This window comes from Haemaphysalis longicornis, unplaced genomic scaffold (assembly GCF_048455015.1).
Source record: "Haemaphysalis longicornis isolate Haplotype H1 unplaced genomic scaffold, Haemaphysalis longicornis Haplotype H1 scaffold_2, whole genome shotgun sequence".
In the NCBI taxonomy this organism is placed as follows: Eukaryota; Metazoa; Arthropoda; class Arachnida; order Ixodida; family Ixodidae; genus Haemaphysalis; species Haemaphysalis longicornis.
Window position 1 is genome coordinate 276,474,609 of NW_027526295.1, and position 25,187 is coordinate 276,499,795.

Consider the following 25,187-nt stretch of genomic DNA (forward strand, 5'->3'; position numbering starts at 1 on the left):
GCACGCACGCACGCACGCACGCACGCACTCACGCACGCACACGACTTGAGGGACAGCAGTAAGTTTTGCCGAATTCGGACAAGATGTGGATGGTGGCCATGAAAACAATTGAGATGCGAGGTGATGATGGGGAGGATGACAGAGAAAAGCAGATAAGGAATTTAAGAAGTGTATGAAATTGTTGCTAGGCGTCGTTAGTGGCATTCGATATAAATTGAGCTGATGATGCGGCGCTCGAATGAATGTTCACACTGTAGAACAAGTCAAGAACCGAACAGCCGTAACCATGCTGCTGTGTCCAGGTGGGTGAATGTGTCCCGAGGTGCCCTTGCTCAGTTCCTTCAAATAACATCGTTGTCTTCTTGCGAGGGAAGCCGACGTGAGGGTGTACGAGGCGCTCTTGCGCTCCTCACCGCGCAAGTGCGTCTGGAGCTGCGCGTGCGTGCGCCGCGCTGCGAAGTGCTTGGCGTGATCCTCCTAACGAGGTTTAATTACTCGTATATAATGTTTGCGCTGAAAACGCGGAACCGACGGGCGAGCGCCGACTTCAAAGCGGCTCAGTGAGCCAGTTTGTGTGCGTGCGCATTCTGTCTCGTATATTATCGGCGCACGATAGCTGCATGCAACCTCGAGAAAGACGCGACGAGCGTGTCCCATTCGCGCCTACGGAAGCGCCCTGCTTTACTCTATTTTTCCTGCAGAACTCGCCCGCGTCGAAGGCGTTATCCTCCCTCTTCCTCACCCGCTTCCGCGGCTCCTCCCTGTTCCTTTTCCTTCTCCGAAATGGGAAGAATGCAGAAGAGTATACACCATCCTCATATATTTAGCGACACGCATTCAAGCGTGCGCGGTACTTTGCCGAGCTGTTACACAAACGAGTTGGCAGCAGCGGAAGAGCGCGGCCGCTCCGTCCTCCTCCTCCGCCTTCTCTTCTTTCTTCTTCTTTTCGGAGATGCCTCCACCGACGACCTCGGAGTTCGGAGCAGCGTCGTTATTACCATGCGGGGCTCGTACTACGAGCTTCCGGTAGAGTAACCGTGTCCTCAGTGTTCTTTCGTGTTTATGACTTTTCCGACTTTTCCTGCTGTTCCCAAGTGAGTTGTTCCTTGCGGCGATTATGGGTGCGATTTACCCATTGCGTGCAATGGATAAACTAGTAACATCCGAATGAGTTTTGCGGCATCTGGCAGATAGCTCACGGCGCGCTGCACAGATGACACCAGTGCGCCGAGAGAAGTGTCTTTCACGGTCTGGGTAGTCCGAGGAGTTCGCCATCCTATAAGTTGTCGCACGGGAGCTGTGTCGACACGGTGGAGATGTGTGCGTGACTAAGTGCGAGTTGGCTGTGTAAGATACGGGATTTAGCTAATGCGCGCGGAAATTGATCGTTGTTATGTGAGCACTTTTTGTTCGCTATCACGCTATCCTTAGCGGCATTACCAACGCAACAGAAATACCCGTCTAAATGCAAACGCGAATGCCAGGGTTACATACCAATGTACTGAACTCCCTGCTGTATCGAACAGCCTGTTTATTAAGCAAGCCGCCATCAAGCGATTGCATATGTTTCATCTTTGATTTAAGAGAAATACTAAAAAAAAACAAGACTAGCATTGCCTTAAACATCCCAAGGTCTAAAGTTTGGTAAATCGCTCGATAACTGCTAAACTTAAAACGGAGCGCGGTGTCGTCTACTCTATTCTTAATTGTTTTGTTTATTCCGCCAGCTCCAGTTTGTTGCGCAGAATACACCTTACTGTGGTACTTTCTTTCAGTCTATAGAGGACTAGTGACGCCCGATCATTCCCTAAATGTCTCCCCCGTTGTTCGTCCTCCATCCTAGAATCTTCAGAGAGTCCGCGGCTGTTTTGTCAAGTGTAGGCGAAAAGGCAGTCGTATATAAGTTGATGATTGATTATGGGGTTTAACGCGTCGAAACTACGCAGGTTATGAGGCGCGCCGTAGTGGAGGGCTCCGTATTAATTTAGAACACCTGGGTATCTTTAACATGTGGTGAAATCTTGAACCCACAGGCGTTTTAAATGCAGAACATTTCTTAGCCTCGCCTGTTCCTGCGTCGGACGGTGTCAACAGTTTCGCGTCCGCAGCAGGTGCGCCTCTCCTTCCCTCCTCTCTCTCAACAGCAGCTGGCGCGCGCATGCGTCGTAGTCAGCCCGTTCGCTCCGTCGCGGTCTCGGCCTAACAGGTGCGTGATAGCACTCCCCCGTACTGCTCTCTCTCTACTGCGCGCGCTGCAAATATAGCGGCTAGCGGTCGCTCGTGTTTCAGTCACTGCATTGCTCCTTCCTTCCTTGGTTGACGCTCGTGCCCACGTTTACTCGTGTCTGCTACTCCAGCATCACGGAAGAAGCGATGGAAGCAACACTGCCTTCAATCAGTACTGAGGCCCCAATGCTCTGCATTTACTCGTGTTCCCCTCGCGGGAAGGCGCGGGAATTTTTTGCTTCTAGCCTCTATCAGAAAAGCGGCCCTCGTGGCCGGGAATCGAACCCGGGCCCATGGGTTCAGCAAGTCGTGTATAAGTAACTGGTCGTAACCCTGAAAACCAGCGGGACACGGGACACGGGTTAGTCAAATAATTTTTTTTTCTCAGATAGCCCCAAGGTCTCTCTACGGGGGTGATTTTGCTATGTCTTGTGGAGGTCTGTAGCAGAAATGGGCCCCTAGTCGAAGGTGTGGCCGTGCGCTCGTAATTAGTGCTGAACTGTACACTATAACAGTAGGGCAAAGGCAGTATAGTTGGGCAGTGGCGTAGTGGCAAATGCATGACTGATTTTGTTCTCACTCACTACTCCCTCCCTCCCTCCCTCCCTCCCTCCCTCCCTCCCTTACTCCCTCATTCACCCACTCACTCAATCACCCACTCAACTCACTCCATCCCTCCCTCACCCACTCAACTCACTCAACCACTCAACTCACTCACAACTCCCTCCCTCCCTCCCCCACTCACTCACTCACTCACTCACTCACTCACTCACTCACTCACTCACTCACTCACTCACTCACTCACTCACTCACTCACTCACTCACTCACTCACTCACTCACTCAAAGGGGCACCCATGCGGGCCTGTTAGGAGGAGTACGTTGCAAGCAGTCTATCGAAGTCTCGTTTTTAATGCCAGCTGTCGCAAGAGGTAATTAACTACAGCTGCCTCCTTCCCCCCTCCAGCGTTGGAGGTTCCCGCGCCTTCTAATTCAATAGGCCTAGCGCTGGACCGCTTAGCCACCGTGGGGTCGGCGGCGGCGGCAGCAACAGCGGCAGCTCATCGCAGTCCAATTTACATGGCAAGCATGGCCCGTGTGCGTGCCAACGCCAACGCACGACCGATTCTGTCGGCCCCCGTCGCATGATTTACGGCGGCGTTGTCGAGCGGATAATAAACGTGCTCACTTCGCGGTTCGGCCAACGCCGCACGACGTATTGGCGTGTGTACGCACCCGGTGAGCACGCCTGCCGCCGCAGCCCTGTTCTTAGAAGAGCGCGTCCGGCGCGTTGCCCAAGAGTGCGGCAGGGCGGACCCTTAATTAGATCATAACGATGGACTCCGCTGTCTTCATTAAAAACGACATGGGAAACGGGGACAGGTATTAAATAATGAAGGAGCGAGGGCGAAGCCCGTAGGAACACCGAGCACGTGAACCAGAAAGAGGAGATTTTAGGATGAAAAAAAAATCATACAGACAAGAGTAATACTGCTTAAGTGTAGCGTATTGCATGTTGTCTTAATATAAGGTCTGGAAAATATATCGCGCTACCCGAAGGGCATTCTTGGTTACTTTCCACAGAGCACCGTATACACGTTCACTAAATGGCACTGCAGGAGAGGCGTAAAAGGAGCGGGCAAAGTTATAATGATATAATCACGTTATTTGCATCTCGCAGACCGATAGAAAAAAGAAAATAAAAGCAAAGGGCGGTTGGCGTTTAATTTTGCGCCGTTTACAATAAATCCTTGCGTCCGCTCGCGGTTTTTGTGTATTCAAGTCGGTGAGCGATGGCGCCATGGCCTTCGCCTCCGCGCCTGGCAGCGCTTGGCCTCCGTGCATTAAGCCGCTGCCGATTAAGCCATAATTATAACGATTAGCTTGCGTAATTTCAGGTATATCAGGGGCAGCAATAGCCACACCAAATTAGCCGAGCGTTTAGGCCCCCTGGGGCAGCCATGCTGCGGCGTGCCGACTACGCACCAGCAGGAACGCCCCCGTTGAAACAAGGTGAGGGCCTGCACCGAGCTAAAGAATACCAAGCGATCTTACAGAGCGATCGAGAGAAGCTACGGCGCGTAACTAGGCAGACGTGCGCGCGCACGCCTTGCTTATTAGGACAAAAATCTCGACCGTCCTCGTCGATGGTATGAAACAGCCTTCACACAGGGACTCGCGCCTCGCTGCGTTTCGCACGCCTGGTGTGATTGGTCGTTTCAGATCCTGCACGCTCACGTGACTTTGTCCCGGCCAATGACAAACCCGAAACGTCTGTTTCTCCCGTGTGATGACGTAGTTGCAGGGTATTCCTTTTCGCTGAGCTCCCTGCCAACGCTCGGACACTGCCACCCCCCCCCCCTCCTCTTTCTCTGTCTCTGTGTGTATATATTTTCTCCTTTTCCCTCCGGGGGACGCCAGGCGAAGGACGACGCGGTCAGTGCACGTCGCGGCAGGCGACGCCTAAGGACCGACAACGAGGAAAGGCCGGAGGACCTAACCACCGGCAATTATCAAATTACTGGCCGGAGATGTTTAAATCTACGCGCCGTCGCGAGTGTTGCGCGGAGACGCAAATGAGCTTCGGTCGAGAAAACGGAAGGCCTTCCAACGAAATAGATTACCGGCGTGGGCTCTTTCCTCTCCGTCTCAATTTCTCCCCCACGCTCACCCTCCACATTATTCTTCCTTCTCGCACAGTCGTCGTCCTTTTTCCTCGACTCATTACAGATAACACACAAAAGAAGCTGAGGCAGATAATGAAATAAGCGGAGGAGAGCCCGGCGAAGGTTGTACGGACAGAGCCACCAAAGTGGACGAGAATCGCATGCCATTCCGCCACGCACGCGCACCGTCACATGCGTAGGCACTTTTACTGCGAGTTATCCGTGTACTTTTCGCCTCGGGAAGCTGACTGTTTCATTCCACTCACACGGATTCGAACACGTTCCTAATAAATAGCTCGGAAAGTGGAGAGAAACAGGGGCGAGGGACGGGAATGCAGATAGGCGCGCAAATGAATTCTACGGGCTCATTCTCCTCCGTGGCGTTGCTGCGTGCTTTCCGGTCCGCACCTGCTTTCTTCTCGCCACCCGTCGCTCAACTCTGCGTCGCGCTCCCACGAACCGTCCTTCCTGGCTTGTTCTTCGCATTCATACGCGTTACGAGCTCGCGCAAATTACTACGTACTATTCCGGCCGGCTAACAGCCCCTTGTTAAACACCTAATATGTGTGCCTAGTACTAGCTGTACGTAATACATGCGCTCTAGCGGCGAACAGGCGCAGTAACCACTTGGTACCTGCGCACAGGTCGGTCTCGCCTCGGGTAAGCTCATCGAGTGGTTGTTGAATTGGGTTCGAAGTCAACGCGTGAGGTTGGTCTCCCTTTCTTTTTATGCCCACCTGGATGACGCCTACTCGTGATTAGCTTTGTGCGGGCTGCGTGACGAATGACTGTGACTGCACGTGAGTAGAACAGATGCACACGGAGAAAGCTCTGACTGTGAGCCTGTCCGAGTGATCCGCGTCAAAAGACTGGGTTACGAAATCGAAGAAAGAGCTGCAAAAGCGGTGTAACAATAAAGAATTCTGATAATCGCTAGGCGTACACACGGGAGTACGCCCGAACGGCTTCAGTCGCGGCAGCAGCGACACGATACTCCAAGTTTGACTGAAGAGAGAAAGAGATCCGCAGCGGAGAAGCGAGGCGGCGGTGTGTGTCGTCGCAGGGTCGTCGGCGTGGCGTGACAAACGAGTCGGCCGACAACCGGCACACACCAACACCCCGCCGATTCCTCGACGACGCAGACGGTTGGCCGACGTTCGACGTCGGCGCGACGTGGCCGACCGAATCGGCCGATGGTCGGGCTAAGGGGACAGCGCCGTAACCAGACCGAAGTACACGAACTGTTGTCACCAGAGTTCAGAGTACTCGTCGATGCAGGTGCAGTCAACAACACTGCATCGTGGTCGAACGTGCGAAACTTAAAACATGCTAGAAAACGTCTGGCTGAAGCGCTCGAACAAGAGTTCTGTGGTAATACAAAGTTCAGAAAACTTTTCGGGAAAGCCAACTTTATTCTGATGTCTTATCCCAATGCACGCTAATGAAATAGGTGCAGCTCTTACACTTGCCAGCTCGGGAGCGTTAGAGGACTTTTTCTGGCTCCATTTATTCATGATGCAATGACATATGAGTCCGTGGCAATAAAGCGCATAAACGTGTGTGTGTGTGTGTCCTTGTAAGCGCTAAAAGTGTGCTCGAGCGTTGCGCACAACAGTGCAGATGTGGGCTCGACGTCTTTTTTGCAAATGACTAACCCAGTGGCAAAACTGGCGATAAAGCATCCTTTGGGGCCAAGCTAGCTTAAAGATCGTCGAAAATTCGCACGAGACAAGTAAGAGTCTTACCTGCGATCGGGCGGTGACTGCCATATTCAGTTTTACAAAAGGTCGTGGCTTCTTCTTCTTCTTCTTCTTCTTTTTTTTTTTTTTTTTTTGCAGCGAAGTTTCTATGAATAGGATCCCAGGATTTCACGCTGGCGGCCACAAGTTACTCGGAGGCGTGTGTTCAGCTTGTGGAAAAAATGAAAAGAAAAAACGGTCCCAGGGGTTCTATATTTTCATACACGACGGCTGATGCTGCCCCTGAAAACAATGTCTCCTTGCCAGTGCATTGGTGTTTAGAGGTGAAGTCGACTGCAGAAAAAAGAAAAAAATATCGGTGTAAGCTTGTTTTTGTAAGCTGGCTTTCCCGCATTGTGGTCGCACAGTGAAGCATCATAACCTGCAGTGGGAGTGTGGTTACAGCCGCACGTTACACTCCTCTTCACCGCCCCCGCGAGCGAGCGATGAGGTTTCGGGGGCCGGGGAAGGGGGAGGAAAGGGACCGGAAACTGTCTGGCTTGAGGCGCCGACACCTGATCAGGCCTGGGACGGGAAAGGAAACGATGATAAGGTGGAACGATGTGGGCGGAATTAACGCAGGAGAAAACCCTTTTTCCCGTGTTGTGTATTGTACTCCTCGCTACGCACGGCTTCCCTCTCCTCCCTGACATTGCGCAATTCCGCGTGCTCGTCGGCGGCCATCTAAAGCACTAAAGCCTGCGCCGTGATTGGCGCAGGCTCGCTATAAAAAAACGTCGTTGTTTCTACCCACACATCGTGTGCGCCCTTAACATGTGACGTAGAGATCGGGCCACTCCTCTCATAATTCAAAATACCGAATCGCCAATCTAGCTAATCCCAGACATAGCAAATCCAACCAGAGCGCCAGCTTCTCTAGACTTCCCTTTTCACAGGGTGGATCAGGCGTTCCTCTTCTTCCAGTCTTCTCGCCTCGTCAGCCATGCCCTTTGCTGCTCGGTTGTGTTCGGTTGCTGCACATTTACGTCATACATTACGCCCTTAGAGGTCTCTATATAAAGTGAGCGCTCACTCGACTCTCTGTCAGTCTTTTCTCTAAGTTTGCAACGCACTTATGAAACAGTGCCCGAATCAACCAACCAACCAATCAATCAATCAATCAATCAATCAATCAATCAATCAATCAATCAATCAATCAATCAATCAATCAATCAATCAATCAATCAATCAATCAATCAATCAATCAATCAATCAATCAACCAATCAATCAATCAATCAATCAATCAATCAATCAATCAATCAATCAATCAATCAATCAATCAATCAATCAATCAATCAATCTTTATAGAAAGGAATAGCCTGCCACAAAGGCGTTGAGCCAACTCTGAAGTTCACGGAGCTGAAGCTCAGTGGAAAAGAGTGGCACAAGCAGATCCTGAGGTTCGAGATGTTGATAACGCAGCCAAGAGAGTCACGTATGACGCCAAAAGTACGTATTCAGCCACTGAGCGTTTACTACAGTGACCATAAATAGGTTGTAGGAACCATCGAAGGTGAACAAAATGAACAAGTGTGTGTCACGTGACAATTTTTCTTGCGGGGTTCATTAATGTCTTCCGACATAAAAGGACTCCAATTTTGTTTCATTTCTGATATCTCTGTAATTCCGCATCACGCCCTCCGGCTGTTATCATCAATCCGGTTGACATTGAAGTCTTCTAGGTGAGAAGGGCGGGGCAAGGGCAAAGTCACGCTGTCTGACAGGAAATGTATGGCCGTTAATCCGTACTTGAGTGTACGTGATTAGCAGACAAGAATGGGACATGCGTCCAACGCAACGACAATCACACGCGACAGAAAAAGAAAAGAATACGTCGACCGCGGCTTGACGCGCAGCGCACTCACGCGGTCGGGAGGCCATGCTTCTCGCGTCGGGACCCGTTCCGCGTAAGGGGAAATCTCGCTGCATAGACGGAGGCGGGGAGGCAGGCGAAATGCGGGCCAGGTCGCGTGCGCGTATTAAGAGACGGGTTCGTAGTAAGTGGGCGCGTCGTTGGGGCCAATAAATCCCGAGCAGCCATAAATTTCTCGGGATTGCGGGGAGCCTCGGTAAATTAGGGGGTCGCCCCCCTCGCGGCCCATCGTCCTTCCTGCCCTGCTGTTCCCGTCGCATACCCCGTAGTCGCAATACACGACGGAAGCGCCGGGCGTTCATGCCTTTAATTTTCGTGCAAGCGTCGATGCCTGCGTGATGTACATGTGGGGAGAAAAGTGATTCGCGGGGACTTTTCTGTGGGCATGCACGTATATAAACGAATTTCGCTTCGGTATATCTTACATCGGCCATTCTTTATTTAATTTTGTTACGGGCCGCGCTGTTTCTAATAATTGCTCATTAGAAATGCAAAAACGCTGGGTTTGTCTTCCCTTTCGTCTTATTTTTCCGTGCGCTGATAAAAATCATTGTATTTAACTTTGTGTGATCGTAATTGGCCCGCCGTATGGCCAAGTGGCTGCGGTATTCTGCTCACAAAGACGGGGTTGCAGCTTTGAATCGCATCCGTGGGGGAAGTTAATTCTGATAGAAGCAAGAAACAAACATGTTCGTTCCTAACAAGCAAAAATGTTCATTTTTCTTTTCTTGCTATCGTTCTGCGATCACTCACTTTGCTGCGATCACTCACGAAGCCACCGCTAAAGAGCTATCCTCTATGCTTGCGGATTCCTATATTTATTAGATGCGACGCATCTCATTCACTCGCCTTGTCCCTGCATCCATCCGGCGTTGTTGTCGGCGTTTTCGGCGTCCACCCCTCCCCCATTCTCCTCGCCGCACCAGCTGCGCTCTCCGCCGCTCACCCCCTCTCCTCTCCGATAGCGAACACTCTCTCGCGAGGGGCATTGGATTGGATTGGATTGGCTTGGCTTGGCTTGGCTTGGCTTGGCGTGGCTTGGCTTGGCTTGGATTGGATTGGAACTCTGCGATGCTTCGCATCACCTCAGGGTTCCCCTGGGGAAGATGGTGTAATTTTATTAACCATGGGAAGGGGGGGGGGGGGCGTGCTTTTACGTAGAAAATGGCGGTTCGTGAGTCGAGCATCTGCGAGATTGCTAGCCGCCGACAGCTAACTGACAGTCCGACAGGCACCTTCTACAGGCGCAGCGTGCACGAGTGCAGGCATTCTACAACATCGAAAAAATCGTTAAGCGTTTGTTTCTTCTTTCCAGTGCAATGGTGCAGAAGCTCATCTGTATCTGGGTGAAATCGACTACACTGCAGTCTTCTCTCGCGTGCACGTGTGGTAATCCGTTTCCTCCCAAGTCATGTGTACGAGTGTGGTAGCGACAGTTCATTTCTTAATTTCTGAGCGGTGATTTCTGATATTTTATTTTTTTTCCGCCGGGGCAATGGGCTTGCACTGTGCAACCGAATGCGGACATCCAATCTTTCCTTCTGGCTTTCTTTCGTTCTTGTAACTTGCCTGCTGCTTGGCTTCATCGCAACCGATTTCCGTGTGTGCAAGTTCTGCTGAGAGTACTCTTGCAGAGCCTCCTGCTAACGAGGGGGGCACGATTGCTCTTAATTCGGCCCCGGACGCCACCCGAGGCGACGTACTACTTTATTGCTGTCGTGGTTGGTCGACTGGGCTTTCGGCACAGCACAGGCAAAAATGAGCGCGTGAAACTCCTCCGGTCTGTCATTAAAATAGTTTTGGTGCTTGGCGCGATATGCTTGACCAGCGCATTGTACATGATAACATAATATTACGGGGTTACACCCAAAAGTAAAATGCGAACAACGATCGTCCGGCAGAGAAAAACCACCGATCCGACCTCGAAAAGAGTGAAATCCACCGGGCGCTCTGTTTCCGCAGCTGTCAGAACTGCCAAGGAGCATTCAAAGCGAATTTTCAACAGATGTGCGTTGTAAAATTTGGATATATAATCTAGTCATTGCATTGGACCTTGTGGGGGAACACAAGGCCGACATTAAGAAAAAGAGTACCGGACCGCTGTTAGCAAGAAATGGCGACTCCGCAGTGACGAAATGCTCGTCCGACAAGCTTTTAAATATTCTGCACACATTATAAGGATCGAAAAATCCTATCGCTGTACCGTGACCAAGCCAGAGAGGAATATGCTGCGACTCATTGGCACACGGACGTTGTTGCTTCCCGCCTACATCAAAAAGACCGCCGGAGTCGGAACTCGTCTCGTGCGCAGTGGCGCAATGCATATATGCCAGAGAGCCACCGCGGCGGGTATTTTTCTTGGAGTCACTGGAGTGCTGCGTATATATTATTGGTCTACGTGCTTCCAAAGCAGAAGCTGAGGTGCCGTGTGCGAGTGAAGTGAACATGGTTAGAGGTTGTACGCCTCCATAGCACTGCGTGACTATGCGTGTTGAACCATATGTATCCTTGGCGCCGTTGCGTGATAAGGCAGACGGAAAAACAGCATCTGGGATTTAAAAGAGGGGAGCAGCCCTGTCCTGCTTAGAGCTGCGCTGATTGGCTCCATGCGGCGTTATGCGGGCTTCGTAAGCACCTCGTGCTGATTTGTATGGCGTCGCGGCTGTATCGCAGCACCCGATACAATGATCTTCTAGACTGATACTCATTTTATTACACCTAATTGAAGTGGTAATTACGAAGTGTCCTGGGTCTAGTATACGTATGATTGAACACGAGCGGTCGTAATGGTTCTAATTAGCGGCAATTGTCATTCTCGCTAGGGCGCCGTTTCTGTTGGCACCACTGCGAGGGGCGCACGCGGCAAACGCTTGGCGGTCGAGTGTTGGCTCGTCGATCATTAATTGCATCCCGCATGGATGCGTCAGCATGATCACGAAGTGTCTCCATGCTGCAGGTATCCATTAGGAGTATATGAAGTGACCGTCATACAATAATGTTACTAATAACACGTGGTGCAGATCTACGCGTACTTCATGTGCAGCATGCAAGTCGTATACACAGAATCGTTGAGCATTGGTCGACCTTACAGTTGTTTGCGCGGCTAGAGTGAGGCGTAATACCGTCATCATCCAATTATCGCCGTCATGCCGGCATGGCGGGATAAATGATAACTTGTTGGCGCCATCCACGCCTGCCGCAATTAAGCCAGCGAAGAGATGAAAAATAAATGACAAAGAAAGGTATATGTGACTCGCGTAAACACATACGCATCTAGCTTTTGGGGGTGTGGTCAATAGTCTTCGTATTGGAACATGACTTTAGTCAGACATACTAAAAACCTGCGCTATATATTTTGCAAACAATCGCGTCACCCGAATCGCCCCATTATGAAATCTAAAAAAAAACACCAGTAAATTGTGGAATTATAACCGTACCGTCCGTGACAGTAAGCGCTCTTACTGACTCGACCCAGCCTAGCTTCTAGCGCATTAGAAAGCGGGTCGTGTTCGTTTACACCAGCGCTAAGTAGAGAGCACCTTTTTTTTTTTTGTCATAGCTACGCGGCTTTTATGAAGTCATATTTCCTGCAGGACAGCCACAAGGGGGGGGGGGGGGGGGGGGCGCTAATTTTGATCGCTGTTTGCCTAAGCTGAGGGACCCATATTATGCGTATAGATTTAAGCCCAGAGGCTGCTAGCGACTCGCCGAGCCTCTGGCAAGGTATCCCAACCCTGACAACCAAGGAAAATTGCCAGTTTAAGGCCACCAGAAAAGACGGCAAGGGGAATTAACCGCGGCAGCATTGACGGAGGCCTTGCTAGTTGCCCGTCTTTAGCACCGCGCTTGTCATTTTTTTTTTCCCGTCGTCCTACCTAAATCATCTTCGACCTGCTTCTGGCGCGTTTGATGTCGGCTCGTGCGTTTTCTAGAGCAAAAGCCACCACGGGTGTCAGTTTCATTACAGGTCGTGTGTTATTACGCACCGGGCGTGACACGTACCCAGCTTCGTGACGTGATGCGACGAGGAAAACAAGGCAAGGGTGCTGCGTACACAGCCTTCTTTTCAGCAGCTACGGGCCAGGAAAAACACGAACACGCGCAGACTCAAAAAGAAAGGACAGTGTATACCTGTGCTCTTGAGTCTCGGTCCGCCAGGGAGCTATGATTATCTCGTCAGAGGCGTCGGAGGCCATCTCACATACATTGCTGCGCTACAAATCCGCGCCGTCCGGCATGATAGCGGGGATACGTTTCTCGCTTCACAACGCACGCATACGGGAGCTTTAATCCGTGCCCTCGCCGCCGCCTTTTCGTGCGAATCAAGGCGACACCACCTAAAAGAGAAAGCCTCCGAGCACTGCATACACACCTAACATTGGCTCCTAAACTAAGAAAACAGTCCCAGAACTTTGATACTAAAAATTTGTGGCGTCGTGTATACACTCGGACGGGAGCAATGCAGACGTTCGCCCTCTACAGGTGAGGCGGCTTGACTTCTGTTCAGGGTTGGCGTACCAGACAATGTTCAGGGTGCAATGAAGCGCACATGCGGGCTGCGTACACTTGCCGGCTTCTGGAAAAGCGGCAGCACCGCCATGCCGCGACGTTGCGCTGTGTCTACACCCGGACGGACGGGTAACAAGGAGCGATCTGACGTTTCCTGAGTAGGGGGAGGAACGCGCCATTTTGTTACAAGATGCCCATCAGGGGCGGCTTCGTGCGTGCGCGGGTCGTTTAGGTTGCCCGCAGGGCTCAAGAAGTGTTGCTGCTGTAGCTTGCAGGTGCTCCTGCGCGGGGCTGGCATATAGCCGTGCACATGTGGACTCCAGTTAGAAGTTAACTGCGCTGTTTTATGTTTTGTTGCAGGTAGCACTGTGGTGGTATACTTACCAAGTATATCCATGGTCGGCGGCTGATGTGCAGATCGTAGAGAGGAGAAAACCATAGCACAAATCCCAAACAACTTTTGTCGTAGCGCATTTATTATTGCGTAGCCACGTAACCAGGCTGCAGATGCTGGCCTGCTGGTTTTTTTCTTTTGTTAATGCTATTGACAATATTGGGCTCCTCACCCATAAGTTCCTTATTCAGCGAAAAATCGTTGTCGTTGCTGTCCTGTCAAGAAAATGGCCACATCTGTAAAGAGTAAAACGAAATACCGACATGCGATCCAATGGGATTTGAACACGAGTGTCCATGGTACCAGTCCGATACGCTACGACTGCGCTATTTTTTTTTTCATTGCGAGCGGTGGAACAAACGTTGTCGTTGTTGTTCCTTTCTCACACTCAGAGGATTGGCCAAAAATAGGAAGGTTTTGTGGGCTAATGGGCCCGCGTCACAATAGTCACAAATCAATGAGTTGGAAACGTAAAAGTCACAGAACAGTGCGTGCCGCCAGACACCTGAACATGGTGGCACGTTTCTGCAGAACGTGCACACCAGCTGCAACAGAGCCCAGTTGACTCTGGCAAGCTGTGGCGTGTTCCAGTCTGCTTGCTGACGTAATTCGCGCCGCAAGACAACACAAGGAAAGCGAAGAGAGAGACGCAAATACGACGTAGCAGTAACGGAGTTGTTGACAAGTATCGCCAGGCTTTCGCTTTGAAAGCACGTAAGCAGACTTAAGTACCCGGAGGAATTTTTTGTCTGTCGGTATGCGGCTTGCCCTTCTCTTTCTCACCGCTGTTTTTTGACCTGTTTGGTTAGAGCCTCCAGCTGATTTTTCAACGCACGTCTTGTTTCACTTCGCCACATCATCTGGCTTCAGTTGTGCGACGTCTTTAACGTCTGCCTAAGTTTAAAGGTTGACTGTAAGTTTTAAACCACACAATAACGCCAGCTTCAGACGCAATGTGACTAGATAATCACTTGCTGCTCGCAGAAGTGAACTTCCGAAACCTGAAATTCCTCAGAAATCTCAGCGAGTGTGCAATAAAGCGACGTCAAATGGTATTGCAATAACATGACGCACTACTGTCATATCTACGCAACGAGGTGTTGAGTTTGTCAAAACTCGCTTCTCACATACGCCTTGTTTCGTGACACTCACATAATGTGCGCAGTGCACTTGCGGTGCTAAAAAGCCGATTGAACTTGATTCAGTCGCCCTTGGAGATATCGTTTCCGCCTCTTGCTGTACACCTTTAGAATATACGGGCAAACGCACTCGCATAAGCATGCACTTGTAGACGACGTCGTTGTTTATGAAGCACTGTTCTACGCGTTGTATGTGTTCTTGGTTTCGAGTATTGTTTTTTGTCAGCTGCGGGGCACTTGTGCGGTGCTACCTGGAAGAGGGTCTTCGTGGGATCAAGCCTTGAACTATTTAGAAGCGGGCATTCACGTGAAACGCATCCACCTAAACGGCGGAAGCAGCTAGCGCAGTTTTTGCTCTCTCTCTCTCTCCCCCTCTCTCCCCCTCCATGTTTTTAGACACGTGCATTTTCTGCAACGCGCAGCGCTGCTCTGTTGTTACAGTGCAGATGGAGGGTTTGTCGACGTGGCGGGCCTAATTATACGCGCCGCAGTTTTCAAGAGGCGTGCGTCTGTCACTCCAGCGGAGTCGTCGCGCAAGCGATAGCGCAGAACGGCCGCTGAGGGAAGTTCGCACCCGCGCGCATTCTGCGCGCGACCCCGTCGCCTGCAGTCGCCCCACGGAGCTAGTGGTTACGGGCGCCGCATTCGACAGCCGAACTCGTGGGCTTAACCCGCCTTTGAGACGCGTACACCCGGGTGTCCGGGAGCAATCACAGGGGACACGTCTATTTCGCCTGTCCGGCCTCTGCAAAGCGCCTGTACTACAGCTGGCCGAAGACGAGCTCCCCCGTGAAATCACGCCCTCTTGCGGACCAGGCCTCACACCTTTATGTAGCGTGAGCTACACTGGCCGAGGTTGAGCAGTTTCGCGTGGCTCCTGGAGAGCCGTGCTGCGCATGCGCGAGGAGCAGTGACGTCTCACGGCGCACAGCTGGCGCGCCGGAGCCGTCACGATTGGATTGGATTGGATTAAATTGGATTGGATTGAATTAGATTGGATTAGATTGGAAATCGTTTTAGTAGCAGTAAGCATGATAATCAGCTAATCCTAGACAACTAGGAAACCTTAGAATAATTAGCTGAACCTTAGCTCACGCTACGTATATCCTGGCATAGCCGAGCTGAGCCACTGCTATTTGTTTATGCAGGCATCTCTCTTTCAGCCACTTAAACAAATAACCGATCGGGCGACCTTCCTTCAGATGGTGGCACACGCAACTAGGTCTTTCCTGTAATGTAATAATCCTGTCTCGCTGCAAACAAACTATGTAAGCGTTCTCTAGCGGACTGAGGTCTGCATGAGGCCTTTTGGATCCTCTGAACATATTATTCGCCCTTTTTAACACAAAAGTGTTTTATTCCCCTATACACGAAGATTTCGCTGACGTCATATCCGTCACGGAAGTGACGCCAGTACAACGAAGCAAGCGGCTTGTCAAGGGTGTACGCAGGGTCTTCTTGCGGGGAAGCAACCTTTAGTACTAAAGAGTACGTTATACTTAGGGTTGTTCGTTTTCGGATTTTATATTTCAACTCGAGAGAGTTTTATGCCGGTATACCCCAAGATTTCACTTACGTCATATCCGTCACTAAAATGACGCCAGTACACCTTTGCCGAAGTGACCCACCAGCAGGACATCGCTCGCCAAGCACACCCACAAGACAGCCGCCGACCCGCAAATCATGCTGAGCTGCAGATTTCGCTGCCCATTTCAGTTTTGCGTTTTACCGATTCTTACTACAGAGGAATCAAATACAGTTTTTTCCCCTTTAAATGTGTACATCACGTTACAGGCCCAGATTTTCGTTTAAGCCATGTTTTGTGTTGGTTGCGATGTTTGTTTCAGTTTGTTTTATAATCGTATTTATCACAGTATCGGGATTTTAGAAGAGTTCCAGAACTGGGAAACAAGAAAGAACGGGTCCTCGTAAAGCACACGACTCGGCGAGGGAAACAAGAGAGCGAGAACTGTTAATGTCATGCCAGGACAGGCAGCAAGGGGCTTCTCACTATTCGAGCGCAGCGCGCAGAAGCATCGGATGCTGCTGTAACTGTCACAACGAGGAAATCGCGGTGGGTCGTCGTCATGGGCGTGCGTCTTGCGAGCGCGCGTCCCAATCAAGTGGGCCGACCGGCGCACGGCAAGGAATGCGCGCTGTTTGCGACGACCTTGTGATTTCGGGTTGCAAAAAGGAGGAGGACTCTGTAATTTGTTAGGCGCCGAGAATAACGAGATACTTGAGGCGGCGAGGACGAGGAGGTTCGCCCTGCCGCCGTTGCCTTTCTCTCTTTTTCTCACCGGACGCAATTTGCGACGAGGGCAGGTGCTCGCACTTGTCGTTTTCCCACACGTATTCCTCATTCCTGGGTAGGACAGAATTAAAGAGCAGATGCAAACTGATCGGGTAGGCAGGCTGCTACGGAGCGGCGAAAAAAAAAAAAAAAAAAACGCGATACCTGGCAATCCAATTGCAAGGTCGCTCCCCTTCGGCCTCGCCACGCACACGTGATCCCTTCAAGGGGACGACTTCTGCGGCGTCAATTACAGTGCTGCGGGCGAAAAGAGGGGGACAGTGTGATCGGTGCGACGGATCGCGGGAAAATGAATGCGGTAAATAATGGGCAGGCGAGCGAGCTGATTGATTGGTCTGTCGGACATTCGGTGTCTATTGCGCGGGAGCCTCTGATGACAATAATAATACGTGACGCCCTCGAAAATAAAGACAGCTGCGACGGCAATTGGACGGGTGTTGCTGCGAGAACGACGTTTCTAGGACGCAGAGACGCAGCTACAGGTGCTGCCACTTTGAAAGAGCAGCCTGGGCCACAATGACGCTCTTTGGGCCCTCAGCTCTTTTAGGGCCGAAGCACCTTAGGACCTCTCCTTTGTCCGTGGCTTGTACAGTACCTTGGCGTCCGTGTACACAGTGTTGCGCATGCGCGAGGAGCATTGGATTGAACTGGATTGGATTTGGATTGGATTGGAATTGTATATACCGTACACACGCGCTGTCACTCATTTATATGCGCGAGTGGGCAATGCCACGGGTGATTTACGGTAAGAACGATCCCCAGTGCTTCGCCCACTTGTCATGATTCACTTCGGGGAGATGCGTGAATTTTTTCATTTCTTTGTCGCAGTTTTGTTTTTTGTGGTTAAAGCGGCCTGGACAGGAAAGTTTGTGCTTGGTGTGATACTGTCGAATGTTTGTTACACAGCGCTCATGTGTTCCTTGAGCACACTGGTGTTTTGTGGTAGTTTTTGTGGACAAGTTCGAATTTTCTGCAGTAAAAACGGGACAGTCCTAATGGGCTCTACTTTTATATTTTATGCATAGCCTTTCGGCTTAATTGACAAGGCTGCTGTGCGCTGAGCTGTTTGACCTCCTCAACATCGTGATTTCCGAGTAATAATATATACTTACATATGCATGCACTCGCAGGGAATATCGCTGTAACCTGTAAACTGCCACGAATCCCACAAAGGTAATGAGCAGAGCCCACGCTCAGCTGTTCTCGCAAACGTGCTCCTAAAATTTACGGATTAACCCATGGAGAGGATACTTGAAGTCGTATCTGAGCGAAGTTCTTTCCGCCTTCTGCCTGTCTCTTTGATTTGCAGGATGTAAGATGTCGGAAGGCAGGATCGTGTGCGGACATACAGAACAATCAATTTTCTTACTAACGTCCGCAGCTTGTCAATACAATTGTCCCTCTACACGCATCGTCGCACGTATAACGCATGCATGTACGAGTACGACTGTTTATAATCAACGAGGGTTAAGCGCGACAAAACGAACAAAGGGCCTGACAGACAAGAACAGGCGCTTGTCTCCCAATTCCTTCGTCTCCTTTTTGCGCTAACGTTTGTTGACTATGGAGTACCAGGTAGCTCGAGCCCACACACGGTTCTCTGTGTTGGTGCGAATTTCAAATACGAAATATAACAGCCGTGTCCAATAGGATGCGCCATAGCGCTCGATAATACCTGAACGCACGTGCTGGGCCAGAACGTAAGAGGTCTGAAAGGTCTGAGATAGCGAAGTAGACACAGCAGGGGTAGATCCATAATATATACTGGGCCGCATATAGGTCCGAATCCAGGTATAGACGGAATGGTATTCAGAAAGAAGCGACTGTTGCCATTGAAGCCGTGCGGCTGTCCTGTGGGAAACAAGCTGGGGACATTAATAAGTCGAACATCCCCGGTACCACCTTGCACAACGATCGGGCAGACCTGTTTTGCTTCGTGGCAGATATATAACCCCCGCACAGGAGACACGGATCGGGTCTGAGGGCGGACCATAAAGGACGCATGGGAGGAATTGAATGAAGAGTCGCATTTAATGACAGCCGGTGTCACGCCCTTCTGTGTTGCGCCTGTTTTGCCTTGCACGCTTTCCGAACACCTGCCGCGTTGGTGCGGAATAAAGACGTCAGGCGCTGGAGTGGAGGATTCGCCAGGCCTGTTTTATTATACGTATGCAAATGCTTAGCGGCTGGCGCCGCCGAGCTACCAGATGAGCTCGTCGTCGAGCACGTATAGCGCGTGTTGGTTAGAGCAGAAAACGCGCTCTTCATCACAACGAACCCCCCGCACCCCCGCGCGTGCAGAGAGGCCTTTTCGAAATCGCTCTCCGCGCTCTTTCTTCCTCCTATTCGGCTTCGTTTCTGCTCCATTCCGGCAGAGTGGCTGCGCTGCTCCTCGCAGCGCGAGGGCGAACACAATCAAGTGGCGACCCTAAAGGGTTGATTGCGTGTGCGCGGGGGCCATCTGGGAAGCGAGCGGTTGACGCCCACGCGAGTTCGTAGGCGGGGTCCCGCACCTAATGGCCGCTCCGGGGTCGTCACGCCGCCGCCGCTCACGGCTCCGAGGGGTTCCAAATGACAGCGTGCGAGCGTCGGGCGCGAGCGTCACCGCGGGGCTGGGGGCCTGCCTCGCTGCTGCGTCTAACGCAGAGAAGAGACAAGGGTCAAAAGAAGCGCGTGCATTGCAGGAGTTGTCCGTGCGCACTGGGTGAGCGTAGTGTAGGCACGTCGTGGTGCCTGGTTCACCAGCTGATGGACTTGAGCGGTTCATATTTATTTAAACCTTCTTGAACGCCGCCGGCGGTTATCATCCCTCAGAGCCGCGAAAAAGGGTTCCCGGAACGATGCTACTTTGTGCACTTTGTGCTCTTGTAGTGTATGTGCTGTGCCGTGCTCGGTGCCTGTGAAACGAGGTGATACAGCACTTTAATTTGGAGCCTATGGAGCCCTTACAAATGCGCCGGAAACAACCACCACCACCGCTTTTCTTATTTTCGTCGTTCAGCTTATGTACTAACATAGTTACTAAAATAGCAATATTGAATAGCCTGCCGTAAATACGCACTGCAAGTTCAAAAAAGTTTACAAGGAACGTTTCAGCGCAAAGGGGCTAGATGCGCCATGAGCGAAAAATGTTTCTGGCCTGTGAAGTGTCCTCATCGAAAGTGTGTCGAGCCAGCACGAAACAGGGGGAGGGTACGTTTGAGTTTCCAGGCAACGCCTAGGCACGCGAAAAGCGGCCTGCCTGCTGAGCGAAGGAATGCTGAATGAAAGATGAGTGTTTCTGTCTGGCAGAAACGATCCTGGCGCTGCGCTGTGCCGCTTCGTTCGGCTCTCTGAACTGCAGTCAAACCCGTTTATAGCGAACTGCAATATGCACCGCGATTAGTTCGATATATCCAATAGTTCGATATAGCCGAACCCGCCTATAACGAGCTTATTGTTACGAGTTCGCAATCCGCAGGAGCCCTCCCCGCACCAACTCCGCCATCCGCGTATGCAGAAACGAACACAGTACAGTAGCCATTACCATACCACAATAATCCATTTATTGCACGTAATAAAGCTACTTTCCGCCTTAACTGCTCACGTTGAAAAAAAAAAGCGGTGATTTTTGTTTTCACTTTTGTTTTGGCGGCTTCAACTAGCATAGCATTCTCTACACGAAACATTGTTTGCACCAGTTCGAGTCCGCGTCCTCAAAAATCTAAGAAACATTGGCAGAGCACATCGACTGCCGAAAGAGCTTCATTATAAGCGTCGGACAGATTTCACTCGCGAAATCATCGGGAACGCTGACGAGCTCTTCCCACTGTTCACCGATGCTGCTGTCTCAATAGTCCGAACTCTCTGACAGGGAGGGTTCCGTCGCGAGTCCCGCGCGTCGGAAACAGTTACGGAAAGAATTGGTCGTCACGTCGCTCCGTGCGAGGCGCAATGTCTCAGTCGCGGCTCTTGCTTCGTGGTCGCGGCCAATCCACATCTCAATCGCCGCTCCAAGATCATGCACTTCGGCGGCCATTCTAGGCGCCCAGAGTTCGATATATCGGATGTGAACTTCGTTATAAGGAATATGTTTCCCATGTATTTCCGTAACTGATTTATTTTTGTTCGATATATAGCATAATTCGCTCTATCCGGGTTCGTTATAGCCGGGTTTGACTGTATTACTTGCTGCGGTAGGTCTAGTGTTGGTGTGTGGGTGTTGGTGTAAGCGTGGACGATGCAGGACTGTCAGTTGATCCTGCGGCAGAACTCCGTGATAAGAAAATAGAAGAGTGGCGACAATGGCCGCCTCGTTCAGCTGTCTCTTGCTCACTTCGGCATGTCGGAACTTAAATTTTAAGCTGTATATCTTGTCCTGGAACAAACTGCGCTGCGTGAACCTTTTTACGAATTCGTAAATGTACAATTACCTTTAAACTACCATCACAATGTAGACCAAGAGTCATCGAAGGGCAGCTCCACGCTCGCACGCCAATCTCGTACTCACAACGTGAAACGACGCTTATTGTTGTCGTGCATGCAGTAGTTGGGTTCTGTGCGCGTTGGGCAGGTATAATGCGCGGATTTTTTCTGCCGCTCAAGGTATGTTGTTTGTTGCTTTGTGCTTCAACTCATCGCGTCTAAGTGGTGTCGTTATTTCCCACCGCAGGTCTGGTTCCAGAATCGGCGCGCCAAGTGGAGGAAGCAAGAGAAAGCCGCAGGCAACGCCCTCCAGTCGCAGGGCTACAACCCCTACTCGACGGCACAGTCTCTCAGCTCATCCACGCCCACCATAGCCGGCCCGCATCCGTCGCCGTCCGTCGCCGCGGCCGCGGCGGCCGCGGCCGCCTTCGGCTCGCTGTACGGTCGCAAGCCGCCCACGTCCTCGGTGGCCCAGGACTCCGCTCTGCTGGCGGCCGCTCGGCTGTCGCCCTACATCGGATCGGCGGCGATGCCGCTGCTGTCGCCCGGCCACGCCTTCTTCCCAATCAGTCCGTTCGGGCCCTTCCTGCCTCCGTCGCTGCCGGCACTGTACCAGACGCCGGCGCCCTTCCAGAACTGGCTGGCCACCTTGTCCGTCCATAACCGGCAGCAGCGGTCCGACATAGTTCCTCCCGACATCGTGACATCGCCGACGGCGGCGCCCGTGCTACCACCTTCACCTCCGTCACTGATCCACCATCACCAAAGAGTGCCTCCGCCACCCGTGGCCATACCGCCGCCCCCGCCGCCGCCCCCTCCATCCAACGCTTCGGCAGCGGCGGCGACGGCTGTGGTTCCTCCCCCGCCTTCGCTGACGGCAACTGCACAGCGGCCGCTCCTGGCCGGCGGCGGCAGCAGCCCGGCGAGGTCTTCCTCGAGCGTGTCTCCCGGCATGACGACCTCCCTGTCGCCGTCGGCGTCGCCGCCCACGGGCGGAGGAGACCGCCGTAGCTCGAGCATCGCTGCGCTCCGCATGAAGGCTCGCGAACACGAGATTCAGCTGGAGATCATGCGCAAGACGAACGGCGAAATTGCCAGTTAACCGGATAAGGGGAAGAGAGAAATGCCTGTAGCCTCCTTCGCGCCCACCGACTACCTTGATGCGGAATTACGAGCACAAGACGAAGGGCTTCCCTTTCCCGACGACATCCTCAATCGCAGGCTTCCCTCGTTAACGCCATCATCGCTGGCTTCTACATCGGGCTCCGTGAGTGCACCGTGGGCCATCGTTCGGCGAGATGAAACCTGCCTTCAAACAGCCCGACCATGAACTAACCAACAAAGTGTTCGCAATAACTGGCTTGTACATTGTTTGGACCACACAGTGCTGATCAACAAGAGTTTCAGGATCGGCCGACTTAATGAAAGGACAGAGGGTGGTGCGACGCGAAGGACACCAAAGTGGCTTATGCGAAGTGAGCACGTGGGTCGCAAAAGCATGTGATAAAACGCATCTCCTTCATAATCTCCAAAATGTGTCTTCCGAGTCGTCGTCTCCCCAGTGCAGTGACGTTTACTTTGCCAACGCGAATCGAACAAGCTAGTGCACCCTCGGGGAGGCAAAAACTGCTCGCGACGAAAACCAAAAAGAAGAAAAATGATTATGCAACGAAACTTTCGCGTTCATTCGACGACGTGTGAGTGTAATATGATTACTGAGTGCATCCCTTCTTGTGGTTATTAACATTAATTGAGATCAAATATTTTATCTTTTGCTTTTGAACAAGCGGAGCAAGGGACTCTATTTATAATTCTTCGTGTGCTTCTCCCAGCCTTGTTCGAGAAGTTGTGTCGGAGTCAAGGCATACCTACGTGTGGCATTTTCACCTCCACAGAGTACGCGAGTTTAGTGTTAACCTGACTGATCTATACGGGACATGTGTGCCTTAATTTCCGTTGTAAGAACGTTCTGGTGCCTACGAAGCTCTCGGTTTGGTTTTACCCATTGTGAACAATCACTTTATTGTTTTCTTGACAGGAGTGAGAACTTCCCGCAGGCCCCAAGTTACGGACCCCTAGCCGGTATTTGACTAGACGTGCAGGGTGTATACCGTAATCGGCGAAGCGCATAATTCTTGAGAGGCTTCGAAAAGTGGCTGGTGATCGTCCGTCACTGCTGAAGACGATATTTTTGGAAAATTTGAGGCGGTTGTGCCTTACCGAGAGTGGCAATAATTTTGCGTCTTGATGACAGCACCAGAAGGGCAGATAAACGTTTATGTGAAAAGGAAAGCTGCCGAGAAATGACACTCGTACAGCTTGCCGCTGGTTCCTGGTGCTCAAAAAAATACAAATTTCCTAGAGCTCTCCATTTAAACACTTAACGTGCAACTTGTATGAGATCGGCGCAGATCTTTTTTTTTCTGTAAATACGCAACGACGCCTTAACGTAAAAAAAAACCATCAACCATGAGTAATAAAATTTTCTAATCCCGACAGCTTTTTTTCTATCGTAACCCAGTTACATTTAAAAATTCATGTGCCTCATTTTGATACGTTCATTCGCCTGCACGTCCAGTTTTATCAACACTCGATTCTTGTGTTCATTTCTCAAGCAGCTTTTTTTTTTTTTGATGATCGCGACAGACTTATACAGGCTATCATACTGTTTGTTTTGACTGAAGAGCGGTCATTGTCCACATATTTGAAGGGTAGTCTTTCAATTACTGGATAATTAAGGGTGACTGGACAGACGTACGCAGTAGAACGTCTACTGCCATGCCTGAGAGTTCAAAAAACTTTGGCCCATTATCAAGCTTAAAGACGACATCGGGCAGCTTCAAGGCGCATTCTAACGAATGGACACGTTTTTTTCTTCGTTTTTACTTAAATTATAAATAAATAAACCATTCACAACTTTTTTAGTTCCCAATCCACAAAAATAAACATTCCTGGCGCCTGTATTGAGTGTATTCTGCTTCGCCTTGTGAGTTGCACGTCCTCTGTAGAGAACGCAATCGTCTACGCACAACCGTTGGAAGAAGCCGAGCTGAACAGATAGCGCTGGGCAGATTTCAGTTGCCGGTGTCACCGGAGAGAAAAAATGCTCATCAGCGCGACTACGCGCACGGAATACCACGCGTGTAATTGTGCCTTGATTCGGGCTGCCTGGAATTCACCGAATATACGTGAGATAAGCGCAAAAAATATAAAAAAGGCCGGACACGCCTGCGCCTTTGTCACTCAGGCGTAGGGAGCCAAGCGTTGTGCTGCCTAGATCTATTGCTTCCGCAAGATCTGTACCGCCTACGGGAGAAAGGACCAACTCCTAATTTTTTTTTTAATCTACAGTTTGCGCTTCGTGTGGGCAATAATGAGTGTGTAATAATCGTGCTTGCTGTAAGCGAAATTGTTCGCTCGTGAGTGGACACGTAAACGGAGTAGTGAGAGCATTCTATGTTGCAAAGATGTGTGCCAGACTCTAGGGGTCTTTGTACCTATGCGCAAGTGCACTTTTTCTTGGCATAAAATCATTTTGCATCGAAGAGTATTTTGGAGCATCGACTTTACATCATTTTTGTACATTGCGCGCTTTGGTTTGTTGGGACAATAAAAAGTATCTATATTCTTACAATAACCCTTTATGGCTCGTCCTTCTATTTTTGGCTGCATGCTGTTAGTCTGCAGAAACAGATGCTTTCTAGCATGTTCTGTGCACACAGCTTTCGCAGAGGAGCTTATCCTTTAGGCAAGTATGGGCAGGTTGATTACGTCAGCGATACGACAACGATGACTAACGTTCAGTTATACGACACCTTGTTTGAAGGTGAGTATGCGTGATTGTGGAAAGTAAAAAAGTGAGTTACCTAAATGCTGACAGCCGCAGATTCCTCACTGATTCGACCGTGCGCGCCGAAAACGATA

The 25,187-nt window shown here is 50.9% G+C and overlaps 1 protein-coding gene across 1 annotated transcript in view; it reads left to right on the forward strand.

Annotated features, from left to right (window-relative positions):
- LOC144170739 (uncharacterized) overlaps positions 1 to 24,865 on the forward strand; it is a 124,544-nt gene extending 99,679 nt beyond the window's left edge. Inside the window, exon 4 of the mRNA XM_077700721.1 lies at positions 21,511 to 24,865. Coding sequence (XP_077556847.1) covers positions 21,511 to 22,365 — 855 coding nt within the window. The 3' untranslated portion in view covers positions 22,366 to 24,865. The remainder of the gene's footprint in view (positions 1 to 21,510) is intronic.
- The last annotated feature ends 322 nt before the right edge of the window (positions 24,866 to 25,187 follow it).